Source organism: Strongylocentrotus purpuratus, unplaced genomic scaffold (genome assembly GCF_000002235.5).
Source record: "Strongylocentrotus purpuratus isolate Spur 01 unplaced genomic scaffold, Spur_5.0 spur5_scaffold_3, whole genome shotgun sequence".
In the NCBI taxonomy this organism is placed as follows: Eukaryota; Metazoa; Echinodermata; class Echinoidea; order Camarodonta; family Strongylocentrotidae; genus Strongylocentrotus; species Strongylocentrotus purpuratus.
The window spans coordinates 12298440-12316087 of record NW_022145609.1 but is presented as its reverse complement, the minus strand read 5'-3'; the positions used below and the strand labels follow the sequence as shown (position 1 = coordinate 12316087).

General features: G+C 38.4%; 1 protein-coding gene across 1 annotated transcript; it reads left to right on the top strand.

Annotated features, from left to right (window-relative positions):
* Positions 1–1637: 1637 nt before the first annotated feature.
* Positions 1638–17303, top strand: LOC115928489 (U1 small nuclear ribonucleoprotein C-like). The gene is made up of 2 exons (XM_030995726.1): positions 1638–1843; positions 17006–17303. The coding sequence occupies exons 1-2, from the start codon at positions 1638–1640 to the stop codon at positions 17301–17303; spliced, it is 504 nt and encodes a 167-aa protein (XP_030851586.1).
* The last annotated feature ends 345 nt before the right edge of the window (positions 17304–17648 follow it).

Here is a 17648-nt window from a genome sequence, read left to right as displayed (position 1 = left end):
GCTCGAAATTGCGTCTATACCAGACCGATACGCTCATCATAAACTAGCTCGGAAAATAAACCCGGGATTGACTGAGACTAAATCTCCCTCCCGAACCCCTCTCACCGCCGCCTTTCTCCCTCTCTTATCATCTCTTCCTAAAGCTAATAGTAACGAAGATATGCTCTCTATATATTACACCTTGTAAAAGTGAAATCTGTTTGTGATTGCAGACTTGTTTGCATGTTTCAGAATTCTCTCAACTTGTCATGAATGTGCATATTTTGAAATCATCGTACTAGTTGTAGGTAGTGTTTGACAATGCCTGTCATATCTATATACTTTGAAACTTTAGATGTTAAAGTGGAACAAATAAACTTCAAACTTCAAACTACTTCAAACATTTCAAACAGCGTTTACAAATTTAATTCGAGGAAAATGCAAGTCAGGGTTATTTAAAAGAATAATATTTAGACTGTTGATGGCACCACAGTCGCAGGGCACGAGCTTCATATTAGAGTTTTATACTTATATATCAGTTAGTTAAAAAAAAGCTCACGTTAACAGGTCGTGCCGTGCTCCGCATTCCGCTAAAATTTCAGTTCAGTTCATATTTTTAATTATACTGAAATTCTATGATTTTTGCAATTCAGGGGTATTTAAATTTGTTTTTTATTTAAACTGTTTATGAAACCACAGTCGCATGGCACGAGCTTCTAACTTGAGTTTTATACTTATATATCAGTTAGTTATAAAGCTCACGTTAATAGCTCGTGCTATGCTCCGCATTCCGCTAAAATGTCAGTTTAGTTCAGTACATGTTGAATAGGCATATCTTGGAAACCTCCCCATGCACAAATAGTAGACAAAGAAATAAATTAGTTGACAAAAAAGTAGTAAATGACAGACTAGTATATAAGATGTTAGAAAAAGAATGAAATCATACGTAATGTTATCTTTTTAAAATTTTGTTTACATTAATGCCATTCTATATTCATAGGACTATCTCAGGGCGCTGTGATTGGCGTTTCTTGCGGTGTCATTATCGCCATCGTTTTATTTGGAGCAGTGTGTTTTAGGACGTGAGTTGTTTATCAAATTTACTATTCTTATATTTAGAATAAATACGTTCATCTGATACAGATAATAAAGGACTGAATTAGTTTTGTTTTACTTATCTATTTATTTATTTGATATTTATTTATTAATTCATTCGTCGTATATGTTTAATAAGCTATATGTTTATTCATTCATTCATTAACTATGTTACTTAGTCATTTATTGATTGATTGATTAATTATGAATTAATTATTTATTAGATCTCTTTTTTTCTTCATCCATTCATGAAGATAAAAACTAGATACATCTTCGATGGTAATTCTAATTTAAAGATCCGCCCTTCATTAAGGACAAATGCATCCTTTTCGTACTCTAAGTTATAACTTTAAAAAGATGAAGAAGAAAAAAAGTTTAAAGGCATCAAACAAAAATCACGATAAGCTTTTGTTAGTCCCAAGACATTTCATTGTAAAGAGGAAAAAGGGGGGCAGTTTAAACATTTTTAGAAGTGAATAGCAACATGGCAACTGATGTTATGTTAATATTATAAACATTGTATATATTCTAGGTATAAGAACTCTCGAAGAACTGTCCCACCTATGACCCAGACCACAGCCCCGGCGGTTGTTCCTGGAACCTACACGCTACCCACAGTTAACTATGAGGGTTCTGGTGCCCAAGTTCAGGGAGGACCAACCGTGATGGGAGCTGTTGGATGGACCCCACCTGCCGGTCCCCTTCCCGAGAAGGGTCCGATACAAGGTGGGCAAGCAGCCCCTGCCGAAATACCCCCTCCAGAATATTCGTTCGTGATAGATAATCCAGCAACCAGCACAAGCAACAACCCTTCTTAAAATGAAAAAAGAGAAAGAAAGAAACAAGCAAAAACGAAACAAATAGAAGGAAGGAATGTAATAATATCATAATAAAACGTAATCTTATGAAACTGTACAGGCCTAGAATATGTGCGTGTGTGTGGGCGGGTCTGTGTAATTTCCTCTTTTAGAAAATCCCCTATAGTAGGCTACAATCGGAATAATACGCTTTTTTTCTTTCTAGTTGTAGCAATTTTATATTTTAACCAGATACCGGTAACCCTATCTGCATATGCGTTACTTGTACAGCTTAAAACTTTTTAACCACAGCAAGTCACTATTATTGACTGCTTAAGTATACGGATTCACAATTCAATCACAAAGTTTAGATAATGATTATTATGTAATTTGTATGTATCATAATGTCTGTTTTTTTTAGATAATACAACAGGAAATTGGAAAGACATGTGTAAACATTGGTTTGACTGTTTGGGAGGGCTGCATCTACTGCTCAATTGCAATTATACTGATTATACTTTAACTCTCTTAAAACTTATAAATGTCCCATATTTTATATAGAATTATTACATGCATGGTACCTCATAAACAAATACACATCAGCTGAATGTCAGACACAGAAACATGTCGACGAAAATATTTTATGGTATAATCAAGATATTGTTTTTGAAAAGAAAATGTTATTTTATGAAGACTGGTATAAAAGTGGTATTATATACTTAAATGATATCTTTAAAAATGGTACTTTTGTTTCAGTAAATGAATTATTTATCCGCCTTAAATCTAGGAGAAGTAAACAATTTTTGATTTTTGACTATACAAAGTTACAAAAATCAATTCCAAAAATTTGGATAAATGATAAGCATAGGGTACCTTTGGTTTTCAAAGACCATAATTTCTCTATCCCCCATTTTGTATTTGGAAAATCAGTTAAGCCTGTTAGTCTTTTGAGTAGTAAACAGTGGTATAATATGATTAGTTTTGAACAAATTAAAATAAATAAATGTTGTTTGTATTGGGAAGATGTCTTGCAGAAGGACGTTAAATGGTCCTCTGTTTTTAATAGGAATTTGATTGGGATAAACGATTTTCGTCTACGTGAATTTAATTTCAAGCTTTTATATAATATGTTACCAGTTCGTAACAATCTGTTCAAGTGGGGTCTCTCATACGATGACCTTTGTTTAAAATGCAAAAAGACTGAAGATGTGCTTCATGCTTTCATTTCATGTAAGGCAAATGAAACCTTCTTTGCATATTTAAAGGACTTATTTTCACGTGCTTTCAATCTTAGAATAGAGATAGATATTGTTTTATTACTCAAAATGAATTCGCAAACCGAAATCGATTTGATAATGACTATTGCTTTTTGGTCGATTTATAAAATGATTATTTTTCGTAATAAGTATGGGTATGATAATAGAGATTTGAGTTCGATTTACTTATTTAAGAGAGCAATGACTAACAGAATAGAAATAAACGAACATTTGAAAGTACAAAATATGAAATTTCCTGCGAATTTGCTTAGTTATATTTGAATAAATAACTTGTGTATTTTTGATGTTCCATTGATTTGCTGAATTGTAAGCAAAATGATGTTATTGTTTGAATATTGAATAAACACCTCTAAGAGGCAAAGAGAGAAAAAAAAAATGATGTCTGTTTTGTTATGGGGAACCCCAACACAAGCCTGATGTTTTTAGGGAATTTTGCCCCATTTCTACATATAATTGTGAATATGTATTTCATGATATTTACATGTGTTTTTTTGAAGGAAAGAAATTTTGATTGATTTGAATTCAAAGTTAAATACGTTCACTATGTAGCAATTACAAGCCTGATTTGATGAATGTCAATTTATGAATTAAAAATATAATCAGAGGTATGAACTTTGTTATTAAACGGGGGCCTGTTTTGCAGGCCAAACATGTCTCAAAGCTTCTGACATAATATGTAATTATTATAAATGATACTTTTTCAGTTCAAAGGTCTAAACGTATTAACACTTCTCGGTGTCAATGCAAACAAGTTTTAAAACTGAGATGTTTGATTTGTTTAAAATCTGTATTTCCTCACTAGGAGGGAGGTAGTAGAACATAGTGGTGGTTATTTTATTTTACCTGACTGCTAAAAAAGCTTAAAGTGGAATTGGGAACTTCTCTGTTCGTGGGTATTTAAATAAATAGATAAAATATAATCAGAGGTATGAACTTTGTTATTAAACAGGGGCCTGTTTTGCAGGCCAAATATGTCTTAATGCTTATCAACACGAGTGTGGCTAGGAGGGATTAGACCACACAGCGAGGTCACTGACAGGTGGCTATCTCATCAACTCAGCTCTCAAATAACATAAGAAATAGAGGATCATGAATGACCAACAGGCACTGATTGGGGAAGTTTTCTATATAGAGGAAGCAAGTAGGTACAAGTAGGACAGTGGGGCTTTAAACCTTCTGACATAAATGATACTTTTTTAGTTCAAAGGTCTAAACGTATTTACACTTCTCGGTGTCAATGCAAACAATTTTAAAAACTGAGATGTTTGATTTGTTTAAAATCTGTATTCCCTCACTACGAGGGAGGTAGAAGTACAAAGTGGTGGTTATTTTGTTTTACCTGACTGCAGTGGCATACCTGTGGTACTCCGTCAGGGGGGGGGGGGGGCAAGCGACCGAAACAAACAAAAAAAGGCGATGCTAATTTTCAGTTCTGGCGAGCGAGCGAGCGAGCAAAAAAAAATCTTTAAGTAACGTTTGGTATATAAACTGGTATTGTTGCTAGTTGGGGTGGGAACATTAACTTGTTGCAAACGAGCGTAGCGAGCAAGAAAAAAATCACTTCTTTTTTAATAATTGCCTCTTAAACTTGGTTCAATTGTCCCATGCAGGGCGCGGGAACAATATTGTGTTTAGGGTGATTTTATACCCATTTAGCTAGCGAGCGAAAATACATCTTTCTCTCTATGAATTGCTATATAAATTTGTTTCATTGTTGCAGTTCGAGAGTGGGTACAATCGTGTTTTAGGCAATGTCAATCCCAATTTGGCGGGCAGGCAACCCCTTACATTTCTCTTTTTAATGATAATGTAACAGGTTAGTGGTGGGCACATAATTCCACGAGCTAGCGAGCGAGAAAAAAAAATCACTTCTCTTTTATAGAGAAAATATGGTACATACAACTTGGGTTCATTGTTTTATGTCAGGGACGTGATTATTAAAAGCGGTGTTATTTCTATTTTGGCAACGAGCAAAAAAAATTACTTCTCTTTTATAGGGAAAATATGGTACATAAACTTGGGTTCATTGTTCCATGTCAGGGACGTGATTATTAAAAGCGGAGTTATTTCTATTTTGGCGAGCGAGCGTAGCGAGCGAGCAAAATTTTTGTAATGATAATTGATTTAAAAATTTCAGATTTTGTTGTTGTAGAGCAGGGCTTACACAATCATGTCAAAGGTGATTCCGTTAATTCCGTTTGGCGAGCACGAGCACATCGAAACTTCTTTGAATAACGCTCGGTACATAATTATTAACTGGTTGTTGCAGGTTGGGGCGGGCACGTTAGCGGTGTCAATTCCATTTTGGCGAGCGAGCATACCGAGCAAGCAAAAAAAATAAATTCTCTTTGAATAGAAATTAATAAATACACTTGTTTTTATTGGTGCAGGTCAGGATGGACGCAATCGCGTTTAACGCGATTCAATTCCTTTTTGGCGAGAGGGCGAAAAAACTCTTCCATTTATAATGATATATTTGCAGGTCAAGGGTGGGCACAATTGTTTCCAAAGCAATGTCTATTCATTTTATTCGCGAGGGAGTGTAGCGAGCGAAAAAAATGAATTAGTCTCTTTTAGTAACATTTGGTACATACATTGTGTGTTATTGTTGCCATGGTTGCAGGTCAGGGTCCGTCGGGGCAGGCACAATTGTATTCTAGGCAATGCTAATCCTTTTTTTTTTCAGGGGGACGAGCAAGTGAAAACAATTTATACAAAATAGGCTAGCAAGCAGTTCGCGCCAGCGAAGAGTTTCGAGCGACCGAACTGGTCATGAGGGTTTTTTTGCATTTTCAAAAGTAGAACTGAAGGATTTGGTGTAGGCCTAGACTACATTTTCAGGAAAAAACTGTACGTTTCAAAATAGCTGGGGTCAACTGCCCCCCCCCCCCTAGTGCGTACGGCCATGGTCTTTTTTTTTTAATTTCCCCATTTTTTTTTCCTTTCCTTTTCTTTTTCCTTTTTCTTCCTTTTCTCTTCTTCTTCCTTTTTTCTTTCCTTTTCCTTTTTTCCCTTTTTCTCTTTCTTTCCTTTTTTCTTTTTCTTTCCTTTCCTTTCTTTTCTTTTCTTTCCCCTTTTTCATTTTTTGCCCTGGAGCCCGTCAGGGGGGCACTCTGCCCCCCCTCCCCCCCCCATAGGTACGCCAGTGCCTGACTGCTAAGAAAGCTTAAAGTGGAATTGTGAGCTTCTCTGTTCGTGGGTATTTAAATAAATAGATATTAGTAAGTACCAATAAATTTATGAAAATCAGTTGACCGCCAGATATGAAAACAAAAATCAATTGATGGAATGGCAGTGAACGAGGAGAGGGGGTGGGAGCTTGGTTTATATCAACTACAGTGTACCACTTTGTTTGGTGTCATTGGTCAGGGGACATTGCCATAAATGAGTAGTAAAGCTGGCTCATCATGCTCATGTCGTACTTATATATAGTCTTTTCACTAAACCAGATTTTCTGTAATGATTTTTAAGGGAATTTTAATTCAGTTGAGTTAGTTCTTTAGAATCTAATTTAAGATGATACTGAACTGATGAACGTTCTGCCCTATCGTAGTGTTTAGTGCACGGCGCCATCGCAAAGTCAACTGGCCAACAGTACGTAACCCACTGAACTCTACACTAGTACGGTGGAACCAACAACCCATCGAGTTACGGGACCATACTGATACAGCTGACCTGAGATGGCGTTAGAGCCTGAAGGTAGTACTATATGGCTTTAGCTGGTAATCATTTTTTGTTTGTACATTAAAGGTTAACCATTGGTATTATCGACTACGAAGAGATGTTGATAAGTTTTCAAGAGCTTATTAATAAAAAATACAATTAAATGAAACGTGAGGCTATGTATACATTCTAACTTTCTATCATTTAAATGAAAACCTGCACGAACGAGTATATCTCCATAAACGAAATTATGGGACTGGCTTGATGCCAACAACTCACAGGACATGCTTCAAAAGGAATGTGAAACCCTTTCACCTGACATCAGATGAAGGAAATTAACTTTCCCTCGCAAAACAGGGGCGGCCGAGCGACTTCGAAAGTTGGGGTGCACCAACAAAAAAGGGCACTTTCTGGAAAAAAAAGGCACCTACGATGGAAAATCTCAAAGCGAAAATAAACAATTTTTTAGACATTAGTATATACTTGATTTCATTATCAGGGATGATTTCAATATTTGTTTCTCTTTATTCATCATACATTATATTGCTTAAGCATTGTACTTTGCAGTTGGGTGTGCATGATGTCTGTATATTCATTTGCGATCGAGCGAGGACATTTTAAAGGTGTGTGTGTGAGAGTGAGTGAGATATTATTTTTCTTTGGAACGCAAACGGGGTAACCTCGTTATTCATAAGTACCGCTATTCAAAACATGGAACTTCCTAAAACGGAAAGGGGGTCACTATTCATAAAGACATAAGGACCGTTATTCGTAAGGACCGCTATTCATGAAGTGATGTGAGGGGCGCTATTCATAACTCACAAGGACCGCTATTTATAATACAAAATGAGGGATGATATTCATAATACGGAATGAGGGTCGCTATTCCTAAAAATGAAATAAGCAAACAAAATGACAAGGAAATTATTGTATGGGGGACACCCCCACGGCTATGGCGTAGCTATTACGAATAATGACCTTCTTATCGTACAATGAATAGCGACCCTCTTGTCATTTTATGAATAGCGATCCTCTTCTTCGATTATGAATAGCGATCCTTAGGAATGATGACCCTTTTTCAAATTATGAATAGTGGTTCTCACGAATAGCAGCGGTCCTTATGACTATGGCTAGTGATCATTATGAATAGTGGTCCTTATGAATAGCAATGAAACAATGGCTAAACAAAACATTACTCGCACGTACTATTGTTGTGTATAAATTTAACACAACTCTACATGAGAAAGAAAGTCTGAATTCGACAAAGCATATCCCACATGTTTGCAGGCGCAAACCCTATAGCTTGTCAGTCTTTTTACCAATAAGTGTATGTACCATAAGACTACAGTAGGCTACGTACTTCAGCCGCTCCTGTCACATCCAGAAACTGACAGATCTAGGCTCTGCTCAAGGTTTTAGGAATTGTGGTTAAGTGTCAATTAAAGTCTGTGTCTGCAGACTAGTGATGGAGAAGGTACTAATAAACTACTTAGCATTTATAGCTACCTACCACAGAAATGCACAGATGCATCAATCACCTTACCGCGCCATGTTAATGCAGTGCAATCCATCTCACACTCCAAGTAATTTACACCTAACGCCTGACGCATATTGCAGAAGTTGTCGGTAGCATAATTCAGAGCAGAATTAACATAATTGGTTTGAATCTAAAACAAAATGATGGTAAATAATAATGGAACATATAAAGGTGTTCGTGTTTTCTGAGGCAATGGAAACAAGGTGTATTGGCAAAAGTGTTTCACATAATGAATATTCTCACCCCACTCGCTTTCACAATTATTTGGTTTAAAATGAGCAACACAATGAAAGATGAGAAGAGGATTCTATTCAGCAGAATTGAAGTACGCTGTAAAGGATTCCTATTATGCACACAATTCCCCATAAGCATTCAATTTTTTTTAATGAAAATTCTTCTTCTCTTTCATTCAGTGTTCACTCCCGACAATCGACAAGCCCATGTGGGATTAAATTATTGTGATGTGATACTTAATATTAAGCGCTGTAGAGTATATTTTTTAATAAATGGACATATCATTATGATTATTATCATTGTCAATTACACATTCTATTCTATAGCAAATACTTTGTTCATCCCTTTGTGTTGTTAATTAAACTTCAATACTTATTGATATACCTTACAATCAATAGCATTGGACAATTTGTTTCAAGCTATCATTACCCCTGAAAAATACAAATATACATGTACGTACTGTTTACATGTGCCACATGCAGCACATACACACATTTATTCTTCAGTGACAAATATTGAACGATTTTAAATTTAAAAAAATCAAAAGAATCAACTAATACAAATATCAAAGTCAAACATAGATCGAGTTCTTCGATAGTTTATGCAAGGCAGCGATCAAAATGGCTTAAATATACATTAATCTTCAAGTGTATCCACATGTATAGTACTGATAATAATATGTATGTTATTACAGATCAAACATTACAGCACAAACATACTCATTTTTTTCTCTCCGACCAATCCCTCACTACAAACGAAGTAAGAAAGCACGGAATTAAAACAATATATGGATAAAACAATTTATATAAATGTATTTATAAATATATAAAAGCAACCCAGAGCTTTACACAAAAATCCCAAAGTATCAAGAAAAACCCCTCTAAAATCATAGAGATCACGATCGCAAAGACTTTCGAAAAATTTAATTGAAGGGCAATTTCAATACTCTTTTGTATATATCCAATAGAAATAATTTTCAGACTACGTAATACATGTAAAGTGAAACAGGTGGTCTTTTATATACACTTGTTTCCCGAAACAGGAGTTTCAATGAGAATCATCGTTTCTAGGGACACAAAAATTGGTCTTACAGATAGCTGGTGGTCTTTTTATACATGCGGACACTATTAAAAGCACGTTTAACTGTACAGCTATGGGAACACATGGTGGGGGGCATATATATTCTGGAGATTCATTTTCCAAAATTATCAAGTATCAAAAAATATATCACATGATGAGCACCTACAGCACAATTCGAGATATTGATATTGCGCAGGGCTAGAGGCTCAACATTGTATGTACATGTATAAAACCCATCACACATTCTTCAATCTGACTACATCCGATTTTGGAAGAAAAATCGAAATAGTATACAAATATACACTGCCTTGAGAGGTTCTGGTTAAAACTATGCGCAAGAGGTGACTCCAATAGTACTATTTGCTGAGGGGCGCAGCCGCGAAGCAAATGGTACTTTTGGAGTCACTTTTGGAGTCACCGAGGCCCATAGTTTAACCAGTACCTCGAATAGAAGGCATGGTATATTTGTTTTATATCATGCATCAAAAATTTATTTTAAAAAAATATTTAAAAAAAAAAAATTTTGGGAAGAAAAAAATTTAGAACAAAAAAAAATGTCAATTTTTATCTAAAAAGATTAAAAATATTTTGTTTTCATTAAATTAGGATTTGAAGAAAAAAAATTGATTCAATTCAACAACAAAAAAAACCCTTTTTTTTTTCAACTCGCAAATAGTAAACCAAAATAGTACTCTCATATAGTACTTTCTAAAAATAGGTCAAATATTTCTGGTCAAGTGACGAGCTCTAAACCAATCAAAAGCCACCAAATTGTTGATGCATGATATAACATTTGATATGAACATTTAAAGGTACTATGTCCCATTTGCAGGCCAAAAAAAAATGAAAAGGTTAAATTCCAACGGCATTTGAAAGATAATACTAATTTAGAACTCACGGCCGAGATCTTATGGGGGGGGGGGCCATAATGCCCCCCCCCCGGCCGTACTAAGACCTCAAATAGCCCGACCTTTTTAGGATTAATTTGTGTTTAAATCTTTTAGTCAAGAGTAATTGTATTGATTACCAACACAATATACAAACAATAATATTTAGAAATCCCTTCTTATTCATAGCTCTTTTTTCTGTTCACCAGTTTGAATTCGCTGTATTTTATGAAATGGAGTACCTTTATATCGATGTCTATAAGCAAGTTGGTGGTGCGTTCTAGGTTTATGTTAAGTTTTACGCTTTATTCATTTATATTTTAAGCCCCAGTCCCATATAAAGCCGGACCAGCACGGACGAGCACGGACCACTCCGGACCATCGCGGATCATGGTCTGGGGTGTTCCGGGATGTTCCGGGATGTTTTGTTCAAAAAAGTTTGATGCTTTTAAGCTACAGTCCCATATACGTCCCGGACCGTCCCGGACCATCCCGGACCCCATCCGGGGTGATCCGGGATTCGGTCCGTGTTGACACCGTGTTGGCACCGGGGTGGTCCTGGATGGTCCTGGATGGTCCTGGATGGTCCTGGGCGGTCAATAACTCACTCCCGGACTGCCACGGATCAACACGGACCGCCCCGGCGCCACTACGGATGACCCCGGACCCAGCACGGTGGCTACACGGATCACCCCGGATCAAACTATTGTCCCGGACCGTCCCGGACCACCCCGGCAGTTTTTGACCGTCAAAAACATCCGGGGTCGACTCCCGGACCGCCCAGGACCATCCAGGACCATCCAGGACCATCCAGGACCATCCAGGACCACCCCGGTGCCAACACGGTGTCAACACGGACCGAATCCCGGATCACCCCGGATGGGGTCCGGGATGGTCCGGGACGGTCCGGGACGTATATGGGACTGTAGCTTAAGCCCCAGTCCCATATAAAGCCGGACCAGCACGGACGAGCACGGACCTCAGGACCATCCCGGACCATGGTCTGGGGTGATCCGGGATGGTCCGGGATGTTTTGTTCAAAAAAGTGTGATGCTTTAAAAGCTACAGTCCCATATACGTCCCGGACCGTCCCGGACCATCCCGGACCCCATCCGGGGTGATCCGGGATTCGGTCCGTGTTGACACCGTGTTGGCACCGGGGTGGTCCTGGATGGTCCTGGATGGTCCTGGGCGGTCAATAACTCACTCCCGGACTGCCACGGATCAACACGGACCGCCCCGGCGCCACTACGGATGACCCCGGACCCAGCACGGTGGCTACACGGATCACCCCGGATCAAACTATTGTCCCGGACCGTCCCGGACCGTCCCGGACCACCCCGGCAGTTTTTGACCGTCAAAAACATCCGGGGTCGACTCCCGGACCGCCCAGGACCATCCAGGACCATCCAGGACCATCCAGGACCATCCAGGACCACCCCGGTGCCAACACGGTGTCAACACGGACCGAATCCCGGATCACCCCGGATGGGGTCCGGGATGGTCCGGGACGGTCCGGGACGTATATGGGACTGTAGCTTAAGCCCCAGTCCCATATAAAGCCGGACCAGCACGGACGAGCACGGACCTCAGGACCATCCCGGACCATGGTCTGGGGTGATCCGGGATGGTCCGGGATGTTTTGTTCAAAAAAGTGTGATGCTTTAAAAGCTACAGTCCCATATACGTCCCGGACCGTCCCGGACCATCCCGGACCCCATCCGGGGTGATCCGGGATTCGGTCCGTGTTGACACCGTGTTGGCACCGGGGTGGTCCTGGATGGTCCTGGATGGTCCTGGGCGGTCAATAACTCACTCCCGGACTGCCACGGATCAACACGGACCGCCCCGGCGCCACTACGGATGACCCCGGACCCAGCACGGTGGCTACACGGATCACCCCGGATCAAACTATTGTCCCGGACCGTCCTGGACCACCCCGGCAGTTTTTGACCGTCAAAAACATCCGGGGTCGACTCCCGGACCGCCCAGGACCATCCAGGACCGTCCAGGACCATCCAGGACCATCCAGGACCACCCCGGTGCCAACACGGTGTCAACACGGACCGAATCCCGGATCATCACGGATGGGGTCCGGGATGGTCCGGGACGGTCCGGGACGTATATGGGACTGTAGCTTTAAAAAAGCATCACACTTTTTTTAACAAAACATCCCGGACCATCCCGGATCACCCCAGACCATGGTCCGGGATGGTCCGGAGTGGTCCGTGCTCGTCCGTGCTGGTCCGGCTTTATATGGGACTGGGGCTTAAAGCTACAGTCCCATATACGTCCCGGACCGTCCCGGACCATCCCGGACCCCATCCGGGATGATCCGGGATTCGGTCCGTGTTGACACCGTGTTGGCACCGGGGTGGTCCTGGATGGTCCTGGATGATCCTGGATGGTCCTGGATGGTCCTGGCCGGTCAATAACTCACTCCCGGACTGCCACGGATCAACACGGACCGCCCCAGCGCCACTACGGATGACCCCGGACCCAGCACGGTGGCTACACGGATCACCCCGGATCAAACTATTGTCCCGGACCGTCCCGGACCACCCCGGCAGTTTTTGACCGTCAAAAACATCCGGGGTCGACTCCCGGACCGCCCAGGACCATCCAGGACCACCCCGGTGCCAACACGGTGTCAACATGGACCGAATCCCGGATCACCCCGGATGGGGTCCGGGATGGTCCGGGATGGTCCGGGACGTATATGGGACTGTAGCTTTAGTCCTTTACACAATATTGATAATGATGATAATAATTATTTGTTAAATATGAATAATAATGACCATGTTAATAGTGATAATAATAATAATTATAACGAGAATAATAATAAAAGGCCCGTGGCGGTTTTTATATCTAAACGAGCATTTTTACCCGCGCTAAGCAAATTCCTCCAGGCAATTTGCCCATACCCCGGTATTAATCCAACGAGTTCAATGCTAGATTTTATAATCCTTTTCTTTGGGCATTGTCGCCCTCATCGGGCGCATTAAAGTCTAAACCTGTTAATGACGTAGTCCTACCCCCCCCCCCCCCCCCTGGGAAAAATAGGAGAGGAGAATCGATAGTCTTGTCTCTTCCCTCAGTGGAGAGGCAAATCGGATCGGGAAATTGTAGATTGATTTTAGATGATAATACGATAACGATAATGATGATGATAATGAGATGATAATTATATTAATAATAATCACAATAATAATACAAATAATAATGATTATAATAATGATAATGATAATAATAATAGTAATACCAACAATGATAATAATAAATTAAATGTAACATTTTAGGGACCCCTTCATGGGGGCAAGACGGGTTATTTACTGGAAAGAAGAAAAAAAATCCTCTGGACGGCCATGCATTATGGCTCAAGGCATGGGCACACAGAAGATTGTTTTAATTTGGGAACCGGGGTAAAATGCAATAAATTATTGAAAATTTATTGCATTTTCTGTTTTTTTTTTATTTATGGAAACTGCCCCCTACCCTAGCCCCCGCTGCGTACAGTCATGGTTCAGTGACAAAGCAATGGCCTCGTAACTGCAAGGCCCCATGATCAAAACCTTGTCGATGTGCTATATTAGTGCCCTTTTGTGGGGCATTGATCCTCATTACTGTCATTTATGAGTTAAGGGCATAGGTCCCCTAGTTGATAAGCATAGTAGCATACACATGCTTTAGCAGTCCCGCAAAACACACATTGGCAAATTATTATTCAATAAAAGCTGAGAATGTATACTATTATCTAGATCTATTATTTTTAAACTATTTTTAAAATAATTCCATAAATTGGGATTTAAAAAAAATATTCCACCTTTATGAGCGACAGTGTACTTCGAAACTTTAGATGTAAATGTGGAACAAATAAACTTCAAATTTCAAACTACTTCAAACATTTCAAACAGCGTTTACAAATTTCATTCGAGGAAAATGCAAGTCAGGGTTGTTTAAAAGAATAATATTTAGACTATTGATGGCACCACAGTCGCATGGCACGAGCTTCTTACTAGAGTTTTATATTTATATATTAGTTAGTTAAAAAGCTCACGTTAACAGCTCGTGCCAAGCTCCGCATTCCGCTAAAATTTCAGTTCATTTGATTTGATTTGATTTGATAAGGTTTTATTCGAATATTCAACAATACAGCTGGAGGCTGATACAAGTGAATTAACAAGGTAAAAATAATTCCATAGACATAAAAAATATAATTATATGCTTAAACACTTTTAAATGAATCCAGATATAAACAGTACATAGTAAATAAATCATAGATAATGAAAACAATAATAATATTGAGTTCGGTTTGCATACTTGGATATGAAATAAATAGAAATTCAAAGGGTGTAAGATCAGGTATACAGTTTGAGAGTCGGAGCAGGACATTTTGATAATGTATTAAGAGAAAAATTATTATTGATCATTAAAAAATTGAAATTAAATGATTAAACTGTAACATTTACATGAAGTATATATACAAAATAATTCGATAAAATACAATTATTAAATATTGTTATGTATGATCTTCATGAATACGTGATGTAAAACCCGGCTTGAAAACATAAAATTACATTTATTAAATTAAATTTATTAAAATAACATTAATAATTATTGCATTGATCAACTTGCATTTATCAAAGTTGAATTTAAAAAGTCAGATAATATACATTGTTCTTTTGAGTTGCATAGATTGGCAATGAAAATATCTTTTATAATAATTTATCGGATAAAAATTGCATTTAACTAAATTATATCTCTAAAAATTACATTTCTTTTCACAAAATCAAATTCTTAAAAAATGCATTTTATCAAAGTTCTATTTATTAAAATCATATTTATCACAACTATATTTATAAAACTAGATACAAATTCAGATAGAGGTTCAGGATTAAATAGCTAGACCTATATGAGGAGGTCGGGATTCTTATTTAGTAAACGAACAATTGATGGGATACTAGAATTGTAATATCTTGTGGTCCTGCATTTTGGTTCATGGAGAAGATGTGAGTTCCGTAACTGCCTTCCAGACAGTGATTGTCGGGACTTTGGAAGAAAGTCACGATGGCGAGCTGACGTGAGAAGGTCACGTGCAAAAGAGAGGAGAAGACCTTCTCGTCGTGAGTGGAGAGAATCAAGACGGAGGTGATCCAAAGCACCGCGGTAGGAGTCATACCCACCAAGGATGACTCGACAGACCCTTTTCTGCACACGTTCAATGTCATTGGATTGAGCAGTGGTCAGTGACGAGGACCAGACAGGTGATGCGTATTCAAGTACAGGTCTGATGTACATAGCATAAATAGCAACCAAATCAGAGGTCGGAAGACTACATATTTTTAATTATACTGAAATTCTATGATTTTTGCAAGTCAGGGGTATTTAAATTTGTTTTTTTATTTAAACTGTTTATGGAACCACAGTCGCATGGCACGAGCTTCTAACTTGAGTTTTATACTTATATATCAGTTAGTTAAAAAGCTCACGTTAACAGCTCGTGCCATGCTCCGCATTCCGCTAAAATTTCAGTTCAGTTCAGTACATGTTGAATAGGCATATCTTGGAAACCTCCCCATGCACAAATAGTAGACAAAGAAATAAATTAGTTGACAAAAAAGGAGTAAATGACAGACTAGTATATAAGATGTTAGATAAAGAATAAAATCATACGAAATGTTACCTTTTTAAAATTTTGTTTACATTGATGCCATTCTATATTCATAGGACTATCTCAGGGCGCTGTGATTGGCGTTTCTTGCGGTGTCATTATCGCCATCGTTTTATTTGGAGCAGTGTGTTTTTGGACGTGAGTTGTTTATCAAATTTACTGTTCTTATATTTAGAATAAATATGTTCATCTGATACAGATAATAAAGGACTGAATTAGTTTTGTTTTACTTATCTATTTATTTATCTAATACTTATTTATTAATTCATTCGTCGTATATGTTTATTAAACTATAAGTTAATTCATTCATTCATTAACCTTGTTACTTATTCATTTACTGATTGATTGATTAGTTATGAATTAATTATTTATTAGCTCTCTTTTTTTCTTCATCCATTCATGAAGATAAAAACGAGATACATCTTCGATGGTAATTCTAATTTAAAGATCCGCCCTTCATTAAGGACAAATGCATCCTTTTCGTACTCTAAGTTATAACTCTAAAAGGATAAAGAAGGAAAAAGCTTAAAGTGATCTTACAAAAATGACGATAAGCTTTAGTTAGTCCCATGACATTTCATTGTAAAGTGGTAAAGTTATAACTTTAAAAGGATGAAGAAGGAAAAAGTTTAAAGGCATCAAACAAAAATCACGATAAGCTTTTGTTAGTCCCAAGACATTTCATTATAAAGTGGAAAAAGGAGGGCAGTTTAAACATTTTAGAAATGAATAGCAACATGGCAACTGATGTTATCTTAATATTATAAACATTGTATATATTCTAGGTATAAGAAATCTCGAAGAACTGTCCCACCTATGACCCAGACCGCAGCCCCGGCGGATGTTCCTGGAACCTACACGCTACCCACGGTTAACTATGAGGGTTCTGATGCCCAAGTTCAGGGAGGACCAACCGTGATGGGTGCTGTTGGATGGACCCCACCTGCTGGTCCCCTTCCCGAGAAGGTTCAGATACAAGGTGAGCAAGCAGCCCGTGTCGAAATGCCCCCTCCAGCATATTCGTACGCGATACATAATCCAGCAACCAGCACAAGCAACAACCCTTCTGAAAATGAAAAATGAGAAAGAAAGAAACAAGCAAAAACGAAACAAATGAGAGGAAGGAATATAATAATAATAAATATATAAAAATCTAATCTTATGAAACTACGCAGGCCTAGAATATGGGTGTGTGTGTGGATGCGTTGGTGTAATTCCCCCTTTCAGAAAATGCCTTATCGTACAATCGAAATAATACACTTTTGTTTTCTTTCTAGTTTTAGCAATTATCATTAACCAGATACCGGTAACCCTATCTGCCTATTAGCTTTACTTACACAGCTTATAACTTGTAACCACAGCAAGTCACTTTTATTGACTGTTTGAGTACACGGATTAGCAATTCAATCACAAAGTTTAGATTATATT